Source organism: Merops nubicus, unplaced genomic scaffold (assembly GCF_000691845.1).
Source record: "Merops nubicus isolate BGI_N331 unplaced genomic scaffold, ASM69184v1 scaffold38959, whole genome shotgun sequence".
NCBI lineage: Eukaryota > Metazoa > Chordata > Aves > Coraciiformes > Meropidae > Merops > Merops nubicus.
In genome coordinates this window covers 1-15007 of record NW_008632370.1, presented here as the reverse complement: position 1 = coordinate 15007, position 15007 = coordinate 1, and the positions used below count along the sequence as shown (strand labels likewise).

The 15007-nt window shown below is 40.3% G+C and overlaps 1 protein-coding gene across 1 annotated transcript in view; it reads right to left on the bottom strand.

Moving 5' to 3' along the window:
* The window catches only part of LOC103780238 (casein kinase I isoform alpha), a gene marked incomplete at its 5' end in the record, with an annotated part of 33658 nt that extends 18654 nt beyond the window's left edge, over positions 1-15004 (bottom strand). The window contains 4 exons of the mRNA XM_008947898.1: positions 660-758; positions 2471-2597; positions 13931-14037; positions 14897-15004. Of these exons, the coding sequence (XP_008946146.1) occupies positions 660-758; positions 2471-2597; positions 13931-14037; positions 14897-15004 (441 nt within the window). The remainder of the gene's footprint in view (positions 1-659; positions 759-2470; positions 2598-13930; positions 14038-14896) is intronic.
* Positions 15005-15007: the final 3 nt, after the last annotated feature.

Here is a 15007-nt window from a genome sequence, read left to right as displayed (position 1 = left end):
CCCCCCCACCCCCCTTCCCCCCCCTCCCCCCAAGTAAATTGAGAGCAGTTTTTGTTGTACAAGATATTCAGGTACTCTACAACTTAACAGTTTTCCACAAAACCATTTGCATAATTTCATGTATTTATAAAGGCAATCGAACTACATATTGGCTATTAGTTGTACCCACAATTCTGATGGCTGAAGAGTTCTCTTTACCAGTCTGTTACTTAAAGATTTAACGCCCTGATGACTGGGTAGGTCAGGAGCTCCCACATTGGCACAAATTCTTCTCATCCCAGGAAGTCAGCCCCAAAGCCAAAGATAAGGTTTGACTTCATCATCGAGGAAAAAAAATGCTATTACAACAGTCATCTCGATCATGAAACTCCATCATTGAGGAAAGCAGCCAAGTATTCTCCAGAGTTAGTTTATAATCTTGCTGCAAGCCTAGAAATCATCTGGCAATCCAGTGCATCTCACAGTGTGGGTCAGAGAACCACATGTGTATGCCACTGCATTCAGAAGCAGACATTGAGAAATCCAAGTTCACATCAAAGAACCACAGTTAAGCATCTGAACCATCAGTTTTAGAAATGAGTTTTATAAAGGTTGAGCAGCCTGAATCAAGTAACATAGCCATTCCCTTCACGTCTTTAAACAAAGAGCATTAGACTAACCTTATTACAGTGACGCCCAATACCCATTAGGAAGTTATCTGGTTTAATGTCTCTGTGTATAAAATTCTTTGTGTGCACATATTCAATTCTACTGATCATCTGTAAAAAAACACAGCAACAACAAAACATGTAATATTTCAGTGAGAGCAAGACACTTCACTTAAACCTTCAAAGACAGCATGAATTTTTAGTGTTACTTTCCCCTGAAACTTAAGTTTATATGTTTCATGAAAACCAAGTCTTTTTTCATACCGTTCAAAAAAACTTGTCTTCTCTGTTAAAATTCCATAATCTGGGTCAGGAAATGGCAGATTAAGTACCTATAAATATTTCCCAGACATTCAAATTCTAACTATAATATTTCTGTCATACTTCAAATAAAGTTTTTCTATACATATCACAAGACAATTTTAAAGCTCATGCCCTTCCCCCATCCCGGTTATCCATCATCAAGCACCACTTTTCCAGGTAAGACTTTTCACAGAGCATGTAACAACCTGATTGTGGCCCACACTGTCACATCTAGGCTACCGTGAGCCAGGAATAACAGTCAGCAATGAGGACGCAGAGAAACTCTAGCACATCTGCATCATAAAAGGCTGTGCCATTTCCTGCACATGAGATCACAGCACACACGTTCCTGTGGTGCAGCTCCCAGCTACTAAAGTGCTCCTCACGCAGTCTTTGGTGAGCTGGATCCCTACATCATACCCTTGACAGCTGTTCTACTGGACTATGCCCTAAAAGCCAGCTCTGTGCACTGACATCACACATCCTGTCCATGTTCCCCAGATGACAACTGATTAGTGTTTATCATCCAAAGGAATACTGCACGAAACCCATGCAGATTCTCTGGAGATATTGCAACACCCAGACTCTTGCTAACTGAGCAGGCAAATGTCCCTCTAAAGCAAGCATACCACTCATTTAAGGCAGCTGAGAACATGGACAGCTGACCTTTTCTCCATACAAATGCCGTGAGCTTCCTGAGCCAAGAGCCTGGAATTCTACGAGCATCTGGCTAAGTGACAACATGGTACTAACATCAATTACGTAATATTAGATGAAATTTAAACTACCGTTGAAAATTTAACTGGAAAACCCCTTGCTGTCTTTCAAAGAGCTGAAGAAAGCACAGTCAAGCTATTTATTAAATAGCAATAAATACGACTGGCCAAATGCTGTGTTCTCATGACCAAGTCAAAAAAATATCAATTGCCAGAAAGAGACTTAATCAAGGTCTCAAAACCAGAGGTCTGTTAAGTCTGAGGTGGTGTGTCATCTCCACTAATGGCTTTAAGAACTCTATTTAGGCACAACCACCCAAACAGTGTTTATCAGCTCATGGTCTGCTACTAGAAGTTACAGAAAGTTGTGAGTGCACAGTGACATTCAGTAACAACAGGCCCACAGACTTGCCTGTTGCCCACCTGTCACTGAAGCTGGCCACCACGTAACAGGTTTCCATTGAATCAGATCAACCATAACTGGAGACTGCTCCAGATATTGTAACACCATCCCATGGCTGATACTGAGAGTTAATTCACCTGTATTAGTCTTGATACTTTATTGAAGTTGCACTTGTTAGATCTACAGCATCAAGGAGCTGGCATCTGCACTGCTGTCCCACTACGTTCATTTTGTATGCAGAGCACACAGAGCCTCCAATACTTTGTTCCTATACAGGTCAAGTGTTCACTCAGCTCTATACAACACTATGTAACACGTTATTTAACCCACGTAAAAATAACTACATTGCACAGAAGACTTTAGGGGTTTTTTAGCTTGCTCACAGTAAGGTTTGTACATACCTGGTCTGCTAACATAAGTACTGTTTTCATCGTAAACCGGCGAGAACAGAAGTTGAATAGGTCTTCGAGGCTGGGACCAAGAAGATCCATAACTAGAACATTGTAGTCCTTTTCTTGACCATACCACCTGCAGCAAAGAAAATTATTCAGCATTAGCAGGCATCCTCATGCAGCCCAGGATACCACTAGACCTCTTGGCTGCACGGCCACATTGCTGACTAACATTCAATCTTGAAAGTTAAATGAAAACTGGAAACAACCTGGAAACACTCTCTTAGGACAAAACAGAATACACAAGTTGGCAAGTGTGTGCACATGTTTCATTTTCCCTTGAGAGGAAACACTACTGCAGTTTAGCAGCATCTGAAATGGCAAACACCAAAATCAAAATGCAGTCAAAGCAGAAGCCATTGCATGTCAATACAATGAAGTGCATGCACAAAGTCCAAACTGAAGCCCATCTGCAGGCCACCTGACAACCCCACCACTGTTTCCTGTGTTATTTGACTTCACAGAAACATCTTCAAATGCTTTAGGTTTTATTTTCAGGTATGACTCCTGCACAAGAGACCAAAGCACCTCATGCAGGTACCACCTCTTCTTTCATTCATCCACATTTTACATATGGCAACCAAGTTCTACTGGTCTATTAAAGAGACAAAAGCTCTTTACCAGGTTTTCAACATGATAAAAGGGAAACACACTGAAGTGCCATAAAAACAAAAATACATTCATGTCTAGTATTTGCAGCCAATGGGTAAGGCATTGATCAGCTCTCTCCTGGAGGACTCTTAAGTTTCCCAAGACAGTGGTGCAGACAAGATACACCAAGAATATACCCTGTCACAAGAGTGTGCAGATAAAAAACCAATCAAGATTCAGCTCAAACACAGTAGTGGTTGGGGCTTAAAGATCTGCATATACATTTTATTTCCACTTTAGGCAATTACTCCAGGAGACTACTGCATAGTTGTCTGGAAAATAGTTACTAGTTATGAAGCTGACAAATTCCTCAGTACTCCGAAGACTCCAAGCTTAGTCAGAGTAGGAAAGTAAAACGTTTACAAAATTGCAGAGAAAAGATCCTGTATTTGGATCCGTTTCAGGAACTACCATACCTCAGGAACCACAATACCTCCCCACTGTCGGGATTCTAGTAGAAACCATGCACCTCATCATGCATTTTCATAAATTTGATAAAAGCTATGTATGAGCTGTAGATCATACACATTGTTCCACAGGCCAGTCTAGGACCTTTATTCATTCCTTAAATCAATTGGAGATATGCAACACATTTTGAAAGCACATATTCAAATGAAATGTCAAACACTTTTCTTCCAATATGTTAACAAGCATCCCAATACTGTAAGTACTATTTATCAGTTTTTGCCTTCTAAAAATTCACTGAATGTACTATGATGTAAAAATTCCCAAACTTACAATGACTCATCTAGGGAAGGACGCTGCTGGGATCATTTGATAAAGTCTATAATTTATGAAGAGGTTAGTATTCACACGGCAGCCTGGCACCAAGCCATGAAACGCAGGCATGTTGAGAAGACCTGCCTAGCTAGGCCCTTTTAAGGGCTGCTCAGAAGCCAGCTTCAACTGCAAAAGCAACCAGGAAGTGTATTTAAAAAATGCAAAGCAGAGATGGAGAAAGTCAAAACGAGACGCTGTTGAGAAAAGTTCTTAATGAGTTACAAGCTAGCTTCAGTTCAAGAATTTGTGACAATGCCTATAAATCTACTTCTTGGTTTCTACCAAAGTCCCTTATGCAAATGGCCGAGTACTTTTGACACAGCTCTATAAAGCTCTCAATAGGTCTTGGATGAAAATGAAACATTATGGTCATCTAGAGTAATGAAAACTGAACCAAATTATACGCCTAGTTATTTTGTCATAAGAAATTTACATTTGTTGTAAAAAGGTCTGAAGAATAATGAGCTGAATCCAAGTATTCTAAGGAATAAATAAAAATATAGATAAAATACAATTTTCTCCAAGAAGTGAAAGTCTAATTCAGATGCCATGTGCAGTTTGGTACAGTAATGGTTCAGTGCCCAAGAGATTACAATGTAAGGGAAAAGGGTCAAAGATCAGCCTTTCATGGAGCTGGTTGCAGCACCAGAGCAGAAGTGAAGCTGATGAAAAGGAAGCCTACCCTGGGAGCCACATTTTAAAAAGCATTTGGTTCCTCTATAGGGATCTCTGCTTAGTAAGTGCAGTAATTCAGGGTTATTGCACAACTTCCATTTGGCCTACTTCTACATCTGCAAAAGAAAATTTTGATCTCTCGACTATTTCACAGTGATGTAAAGCAGAATCAACTCTGCAAGATGAAAAACAAGGTAGGATCTCTTAACATTTCACTTTCCTGTTTATCTACCTGCCTGTAACACCTCACAGAGGACTGCCACATCTGTTAGTTTCTCTACGGGCAACTGAAACTCCTGCTAGGGTACTAGAGTAACTTATGCTCTATTTACTTTGCTAACACTCCAAGTAAGTTTTTATTTCCCTTGGAACATTTCCAGGGAAAACGGGATTAAGACGCAAGGCTACATCATGTCCATTCAAAGTCTAGTAGCTGATACTACTGGCAACTCTGAGTAAAAATGCTAGAAGTCTTGGCTCTTCTTAGGAAGGAAACCTTGGCCATTATGATATCAAAGAGCTTGGCAAGCACTCCTTACTCCCATCTTCACATAACCAAGGTAAGATGGCTTACACACACATTTTTGAATGAACAAATTCAGAGCACTTTGTCACACAAATCTTAACGCTACTGGGCTCAAGCGCAAAACAATAGAGCAACAAATTGAGCACAATTAAAAAAAGATCTAACTACTTGACAGTTTGTCTTCGGTGGGCAATGACTGCATAAAGTCACGTACAATGTATTATTTCAAAAGAAAGGCTAAATTACTGGCCTACGAATACTCATTATTTCTCCAATTCATTTCCACAGTGCTGTATGGCCCATTAGGATGTTATTTCCTAAATAGATTATTTTGTTCCTGTAGCACAGGTCCATTTGTACCTACTTATGTCAAAAAAACCACACAAAGTACATTACTGGCACTCCTAAGAACAAAAGTAGACAATCTTATTGAAGCCTACACAAAATGTCAACAGGCCAGTGCTGTTATGAAGAGATAAGGTTTATCCTGGAACTGGCAGTGCACAGGAACACCTGATAGAGCTGTGAAGAACCCTAGTCCACATTTGAGCTGCAAGGTGTGCCCAAGCTCACCAATGCATGAAAATGCTTCGTCACTCTCCTGTGCCTCATCTGCTTAAAGCTACAGATCCAATTACTACAGAGCAGTTAGAATACAGTAAATATCCTTTATGAAGCTTTTCATCAAAGCATGGTTAAAGATTGAACAGTGACCTTAATTTGACCTCAGTGACTTGTCTGATTTGAAAGACCAAGACTCCCCACCTCACCTTGCGCAATCATTTGGTTTAGCAGCCTGATACATTGTCCCAGTATACACAGTTGAAATTTTCTAACAGCTTGAATTTCAATATCTGTAGCTCTATGCTGAACTAAGTCACATGACATAGTGGTTTATGCCAGATCACATGACAAGTGAATGTTTACTTCAACTTGTGTGGTGTTTTTTTATAATTCCCTTGACTATCCTCCAGACAAGAAACCAAAATACTGATGCACATTTATCACCTTCTGGCAAATACTGCAGTCAGGTCTATCCAAACTTAGAATCCTTTTCTGTTATCAGAGCTGCATCTTTCAAAAATTGCATTATGTCTATTCTAGCAATTGTGTATTTTGTAAACACTGTCAAAGACAGAAATATTTGTGAAAATGTATGTTAGTAGCTTGGTTTAACTGACAAAACATTTGATTATAATAATATTCAAACATTTAGTATATCTTCCTTTGAAAGGATCAAATTGAGGTAGGTCAACTAATAGAGAGGTGTGCAAAGGTCTAAGCAAATTCAGACACAGGCAATGAAATTACAGGCACAGTTTTGGACTCTTGTAACACACAACTTTAGAAGATAACCAACCATTACATCTAGCACTTGTAATTACAGCAACAAGGTAACAAAACCAGCCCAATTACCAAAGCTATGTGAGCTGGTCACGTGATGAGTAAAACAAAAGGATTCAGAAGACTCATGTGAAAAAAATCCTCAAATTCAGATCAAGATGGACTACCAGTGGCTAACAGCTGCACAGTTGAAGAAACCCAAAATCCTATGCACTCCGAAATCACAAAGGCACTAAAGGCATTGTCCCCATTAATGTAACTGCTCATCATTTTTTCTACAGCTTCTACGAAACCAGAACATCAGCTCAATGTCACAAGAAAGTGTTCCTACTACCAGAGCAACTACAACAAGACTATTTTGTTCCAGCTGAATAAAAAGCCCTCCTCAGTCAACAACTCCTTTGCCAGGTAACCCATCCTCCACTAGGCTGTGGTCAATTTGATCACTGACTATTCCAGTGGAGGCTGTGGAACCTGGAACTACAAACAGAACTGGAGGAGGTCATGCTTTTGTGACACAAAAAAATATCTTCTGGCACCTCACTGCAAGGAAATACAATGCTTCTGTGACAAGACAGAACAGTTAAACCTTTATAGTCACAGGAAAAACAAAAAAACAAGAGCTGATTTGGATTTCTTCGACATTACATGAACTTACATAATGCATAGTATGTGACTATGATTATTACTCTGTGTAGTCCTATGCAATTAGTATCCCAGCACTCGGGCTTTTAGACACAAAGTGCACAAGTTCACATAGAAATGGAGACTGTCAGAACTACGGTAGATAAAAACACTATTAAAACCAAGTGTATGGTGAACAAGCAAGCTGGAAAAAAATTATTAGAATTACCTGAGATCAACTTCATAATAAGTTTGACAAGTCAGCATGACACGAGGGTGAATATGCAAATCTAGAAGGCCTCATGAACACAAAGGATTCAGACATCCTACAGCAAAGCAAATGACACTGAACTGATGAACGCTCTGGAACTGTATTCCACTTCTGCAAACACCAAGTCATTTATACAAAAGTCTCTGAACTAGGCATTAGTCAGATGACGTGACGGAAGAGAAAACACCGACCTCCCTATAATCATATAGCTTTAATATCAGGCATCATTGAAAAATACTAAGTAATCCTAACTAGTACAAATACAGGTATCCTACACAGAAACTGTGAAGCAACTGGTATCAATGCTTGAGGCACCAACGTGCAAGCCCTGTCACCAACATTCAGGAAAGGAAATCCAAATCTGAATAGGGATAGAAAAGAGACTTCAAGAAAGTTGGCAAGGCGGTGACCTCTGTAATCATGCATTCAAACAGCTCAGCAAGGCAGCTATGGAGTTATGCAACTATTCTTTACAGATACATGAGGACTATAATATGTAGGTTATTAAAACCACCATCAGGGAAGGAAGAAATAGAAGCTGACTGCCTATGGGTACAAGCATTTCTCTTTAGGCACAGAAGCTCAGGGCCTGCCCAACAATAGACTCATGAGTGCTGCCATGCTAGCCTACAAAGTTTTAACACTGCACCTGACCAACTGACAGACAATAGTACGTTGTCTAGAACGGGTGTTGGATGTGGACCAAAGTGGTCCCTTCTAGTCCCATGTTCTAGACTTCTCAGGACAGAGATCTCATAAATAATGATGTTTCAAACAAAATGGGAAGTATATTCTGCCTGTAAAAACACACTAATTTGAGCCTTAGTAGATACTGAAGCAACACACAAAAGAGGTAATTTATGATCACGCCTAAATTGACACATTTTATATTTCTAGTTTATCTCCCCTGAAGCTAGAAAGGCACTTCTTCACAGTTAGACAGCCATGAGTAATATAAATGAACTTAACATAATATGGCATGAGTGAAATACCAAAGTGAAATATTTAGCAGATGTCATCTAACATTGGTTGCCATGGTGAGTATGAATTAGGCCACCCAAGTACTAAATAAAGAAATAGCAATGAACACTGCACTATGAAGTTAGATAGACTCTATAAATAAAATTCTGTATCATTTCTGTACACTTATGAGAGAAGTCTGAATGTGTGAAGTCTGCCAATGCAACTCATCTCCTAAGCAGTAAGGTTGTTTCACCTGCCTAATGTAACACTGCACATGCACTTCCACGTAGTTCACTTGACGTTGAGGTAGGAAGGGACAATAAGCCCAGTCAAATTTCTCCCACAGAAAACAGAAGGTTCCATTTAGGAAACATCAGTGAGGAAAAGAGTGTTTAAGTAGTACTTCTGCCAATCACCTGTTCCAAACCAGAGGTGCACTGAACTGAAACCGCATACTTCTGCACCTGCTCTGCAAAGGCTGAGCTAAGGCAAAGAGGAAAAAACACCCGTAACACAAAAAAGGACAGCTTCATTTGGTTTCAATCTGTGATCTGCCTTGGATGCTTCTAAGGCATCCACAAAAACCAGTTAAGACAGAAGTTTCGATTGCTATGAAATATGAAATAGATTTTGTTTAAAGACAATCTCTTAACAGAAAAATTTTAGCATTAAAGGCTAGCTTTTAATTTTACTTTGAGCTACCAGAACATGAGGCTTCCTCTTATCTGCTAGAGTGGTTCTGCCCTTCAGCATGCAGCCTTCAGTAATAACAGCAGTTAATTAATAGGAGGCTATATTACTAGAACGTTCCTCCTCATTACTTGCAGACCTACATGAAAATAAGACAGAAAACTTTTCAAATTTCATCTAATTCCTAGTTTTAGGTTTGGGGTTTTTTTTTTGTTTGTTTGTTTTGTTCTGTTTTTTTAGGGGGGAGAGCATTTGGGTTTGGTTTGTTTTTTTTTTTTTCTTTTTCTGGTGGTGTTTTTGGTTGGTTTGTTAGGTTTTTTAACACTGTAGGAAGGTACTGAGAAAACAGTTTAAAATGAAGGTGTTTGAGAGGTGTGTTTACAGATTTTTTTTAAGCACTGTTAGAGATCAAAGTTTGAAATGCTAGAGGAAAAATCCATTGTGAGAACAACCCTAAGATTACCAAACTTTACCAGTTTTCCATTACATGTATTACTTAGTGAAGATCAATACAGACAGTCTGTTATTAACAGCCTATCCAACAACATGGCAGTAAGCAACCAGAACAGAAATCATAGTTTGGTTTGCAGGTTTGTTTTTTGGTTTTTGTTTTTGTTTTTTTTTTTTTTTCTCCAGAAGCTTTACAATATGCTTCACTATTTAAAAGATTGTTTAGTGATACATGGGTGGCAACACTGTATTCTGCAAAACTTTATTGCACTGAAAAGTTCAGAAATACAAGGAATTACTTATTCAGTTTTCAAGAGAACACTGAAAAAATAATCGCTATGTCAGCAGCTTTTGCCTTTTAAACTTACAAATGACTAAACTTATATACCACCTTGATTAGCCTCCCATGCTGCACAGCACCTCTTCAACCTTGCCTACACAAGAACACATGCACTGTTTCACATTCACCATGCTCTCCTCCTGCCCTTAAAAGCAACACTTCTTCCAACACATCATTAATTGCCACAGCGGTTCCAGCAAAACCGTTTTGCATTTTAAACTGATAGTTAAACTTAAATTATTCCATGATATTCTCAGGAGAAAAATCTGAAGCCCACTTTTCTTTCCAAAGTAGGTCTGGAATAGTACCTAAAGGTAATCTTGAAAAGAAACAATAATTGATAAACACCATAAACAGCAAAAATCACGAGTGGCTGTCACAGATAATTCAAACTATTGCTTTTGTCAGGAGTGCTTTAGCAGTTACACTATGAACAAAACAACATACAAAACCACCACACACTCTGCTGCACTCTTCCAAGCCAGAACCAAGAATTTGGGAATAAAAGCAGATAGTCCAAACTAATAGGATCAGTGCCCAGTTAACAAGATTACAGCTAAAAATGCTTTGCCACTGAAAAAGAGAGGAAAAAAGAAAAAGACAGCTGATGGCAAAGAACAATGACAGTAAGCCCAGCAGAATACTGCGGACTTTGCATTGTGTCCTAAAGGCAGATCAGATTGTTAAAATGTTAAGCTTGGTTCAAGGGCCTTTTGTGAAAAATTAAAGTAATAGCCAAAATTTGTACATCAAGAACAAACCACGGCTTAAAAATCCGTACAGCATTTATATAAAGTTTTATGAAACGCCAGAAACAAGTTCAGAAACTTTGCTACTTTTCCAGGAAACAACAAAAAGCAAAGAATTCAATTATTTGCAAGTCTAAAAGGGTTTAGAATATTCAGAGAATACAGACACTGCAACTTCAATTTTTGCTTGTTGTTTTACTTGGTGTGCAAACAACCAAGGCCCCTTGTTCACCCTCCACGATAAGTGAAGTCTCACAGAATTAATACTAGAACACAACTTCAAAACTGAGATTTTGCTCATTAGCTTTCTTGCAATCAGCCAGAAAGGCTATTAAATAAATCTTTAAGGCTATTCAAAAAGGTTTAAGTTTAAGTGACACTGCATATACACTCTCATTACTGAGTTTGCAATCATATCTAAATGGCAGAATCCAGTTTTAAGAACAGGTGTCCCAAATGAATGAGCAATCCATACCTCACCTATTATTTCAGCTTTGTGAGTCAAAGAGCCACAGACGACCACTTGAGTAAGGCAAAGCCACGTAACACAACTTCTAGGAGGTTGATCTTGGCCACTACATTAGTTAAGGAGATGAAAAAACAGGGAACAAGTCCCTCATTCTCAAGTGAGGAATGCTTGCCTTTCCCAGACGTACAGCACAGACAGAAGTGCTGCTGAGCTCAGCTTACACAGCATGGTTCATGGAAAATGGGAAAAGCTTATGATCCCTTCATTTTCTATCCAACACTCTTTGCACTGCTGTTGTTTAAAGGTGTCACATTACAGACATTTTAACAAGTGTATTGAAAGGTTTTCCTTCAACTCCATTCATCCTTCTCAATACACAGAGCCAAGAACAGCTTATTCCAACCTGAGAGCACACCATTACAGAACAATGGCAGAACAGGTATTATCAATTACACATACAAAGTGACCCAAGTACAAAGTCAGACATTCTCCGGGCTTAGCTGCTGCTAAAAATGTCACAGAAGCTCAAATCTTCCTAAACAATACACAGTCGCTTCACTTTGGTCTTACTCTTTACAGTCACCTACTCAAAAGACATTTCCTTGTTAAGGACGCCAGTGATACATCTCATTTAGTAGCCCAGGTCCTTCCCCTTCGCTTCAAAGTACTGTAATTCTATTTCTACACTTACTGTACTGGGTACCCTGCTCAGCTTCCTCTTAAAGAAGGTAAACATCAAAATGCCACTTTAGATTTATTCAAACATCACCAAATATCACACAGTAAGAAGACTAGTACCAGAAGCTTAGTCAAAGAACCTGTCAAAAAGCACCCAATACATAAAATGAAACATTTAAAATTAATGCTGCTTCTGAAGAAAAAAAAGGTACTTGCAAAAGTTTTCTGAGAGACCTGAAAGTGAAAAACTTGAAGACTCACTGACATTATCAAATAGATCACAGACCTTCAGCACAATGAAACATCTATGAAGCAATCCAAAGTTTTCTGAGTATTGCTTCAGCTGCTCATTCTTATTCAGATTCTTGTAATCTTGTATTATTTGGGCAGGGCAGGGAGGGAAAGGAAGTGTGTGTTCAAGAAAGGTTGTAGATCCCCCGTGGTGGTGAAGCTTCTAAACCAGTTACTCATTATATAGAAAATAAAGTGAAATGCAAGAACATCAGACACAGAGGAAAGAAAATGTAAAAAAGACTGCTGTAATTGAAGCTAGAAGCAAGTTTCTCAATATGCAAGACTACTTCCAGTATTTCAGCTTTAAATAAAATGCTCTCACAAAGAATTTTAACCAAATCCAAGAAATAGCAGTTGACTTTGTACATGGAAAATATGAAAAATTTGCAAATTATGCCTCATTATAGCACCAAACATTTGTTAACTTTTAGAAAAAAGTTTAATAACATCTGCTTTTCCAGTTTGGCAATGAAACACCGATACCCCTTTGTTTTGGCTGTTTTCCCAGTTACCCCTGTTCTAGCATGGAACTGTACTGTGACAGCTTTCCAAAATGCAATTTCTGTTGTTTCCGTTGTGAAATAAAGGCACCCATTTGAAGAAGAAAATTGCAGTTGAAACTAAAGATTAAATCTGTTTTCACATAAGAAACTCTTTTTAGCCACAAGTATTCTGCTTAATTCAAGTACATTTATTGTATTCCTGCAAAAGGCAGTTGTGAATGAGGACAGATGGCCAGGAGAACATGGCCTCCTCCACTATACAGCTCCAGCTTACATTCAAAACTACAGACAGTTGTAGTTGAGGGGAGCTATTAATCTCAGAAATGTTATTAATCTCAGAAATGCAGACTTGGTTTGGGTTTTGTAAGAATTAACACATGACCTAGAATACGTCATCATTATGACCTCACAAGGGATCCTACAGGCCACTTTTGATATAGGTGCACATATGACAAAGTCAGGGAAGGGTTAACAGATTAAATGGATCAAATTGTGGATTCCAATAGCTAAACTGAAATTGTTTCTGCAGCTCAAGGGACAAAGCCTAACTGTAAGAAATACTAACTTTAAAAATTACTAACAAAGTTAAAAAACATAACTTCTCATACAAAGTCTTTCTGGAGAAAACAACTTTAATTTAATCTGTCCTGACGCAGAGATTCAGTACTTGGCAACTAACCCAGCGTAACACCTCGATGGCCTCAAAAGAAAGAACTCCTTCTAAAGTCTGCTGCACCAGTGATTTTCCTCCAGATCGTGAAATTCCTCAACATCACTGAAAGTCTCAGAGCACGAAACAAGCCACACAGTGAGCCATTAGGAGGGATTAATCTTGGCACTTTAAGTGCACGGAAATCCTCGTGACGCATCTGTTGCGGGTAACAGCGAGCGGCTGCCATTTCACTCCTGCCTCGGGTTCTCTGCAGCCTCCAGCCCTGCAGCACAGAACTATGAAAGAGACGTGCCTGAGCACGTCCCTTGTCCCAACACGAGAAGGGGGAGGGTTAATCGCGTCCATCCGCCATTTTCTGAGCGGAGGAGGAAGACATGTTGGAACAAAAAAAAAAAAAAAAAAAAAAAGGCAGCAAGCAACAAAAGAAAGCAGCCATTTCCAGTACCGGCTCGAAACTCTCCACCTCAGCAGCAACACTGGCTCTCACCGACAGTCTCACTTTGTTCTAATCACGACAAGAATTTCTCACAGTTCAGGAACTGCTAAATACCTCACTTTGAAAGCACAGTATGCACGTAGAAGCAGAGACGAGGCAGCGGGCCAGTGTGGAGGATACCCCACTAGAGAACTTGGGACAGAGCATTTTTCCCCCAAAAGCCCAATCCCTCCCAGATAAATCTCTTTTTAATGATGGCGTCCTGCCACTGTCCATATATGAACGATTCCTACCGTATATGAGGGATGCCAACTCCTCCCTGCAGAATCTTGTACAGTTTGCTTTCATACAGCAGCTGGGGATGTCTAGCCTTCTGAGACTCCAACTTTACAGCAACTTCCTACAGTGAGAGGGAACAAGGAGTCAGAGCAGAGCGTCCACCAAGCACAGCCTTGCCACTGAGGTTTAAGGGGCACTGCACTTCAATATCCCCTGTACAGCCCCGCTGCAAATGCTTTGGGGTACTTTTTTTTTTTTTTTTACGGCTCTTGGTGCTTAACGTCCTGCGTTTTGTTGCATCTTCAAATAAAATCCACATCCTGACGATAAATATCCATCTCGGGTCATAAAATTGAGCTGGAGATGTAAAGTCTTCATATCCATGTAAGTGAGGAACAACATACGTGGGTGTTTCTTCTTTACAGCTCAGAGCCGTGAGGGGGAGGAAGGAAAAAAAAACAAGAAAAAAAAAAGCTCGAAAAACATGGGATCTTCTTTGTTTCTATTACTGTTGATGAAAATGAGACAAAGTGTTTCCCAACTCAGAGAGAAGGGGGGACAGATGACTGGAGGCAAAGGGGCGACTTTGGCTGCACAAAAAAGACAAAGTATATTTTTCCACAATAGTGGTCTCTGCTCCCTAGCACTCACAACAAGCAAGCTACGGAGCTGTTGGGCGGGGGGCGACCACGGCGGCACAGCTCTGCCGTCGGAAGGGCCAGCGGCACCCCCACAGCAACGAAGGCGCTCCGGCGGGGGAAGCCCCTCGACGCACCTTCGCTCCCCCAGCCCACCGAGAGCGGCTTCGCCACCCTGGAGAGATAGGGCCGCCCGGTGCCTCGTAGGCACCGCTAGCGAGGGCAAAACCAGGCTCCGGGGCCGCCTCGGGAAGGTTATCGCTGGTCTCCGGCTCGCCCCGAGCTGCGACAGGAACCGCGCCGAGCGGCGCAAGGAGGCGAGGGAGTGTGAGCGACCCTTACCTCCCCGTTGGTGATGTTGATCGCCAAATAGATGTCCCCGAAGGAGCCCGACCCGATCTTCCGCACCAGCTTGTATTTGCCTCCGACGATGAACTCGGCCTTGGAGCCGCT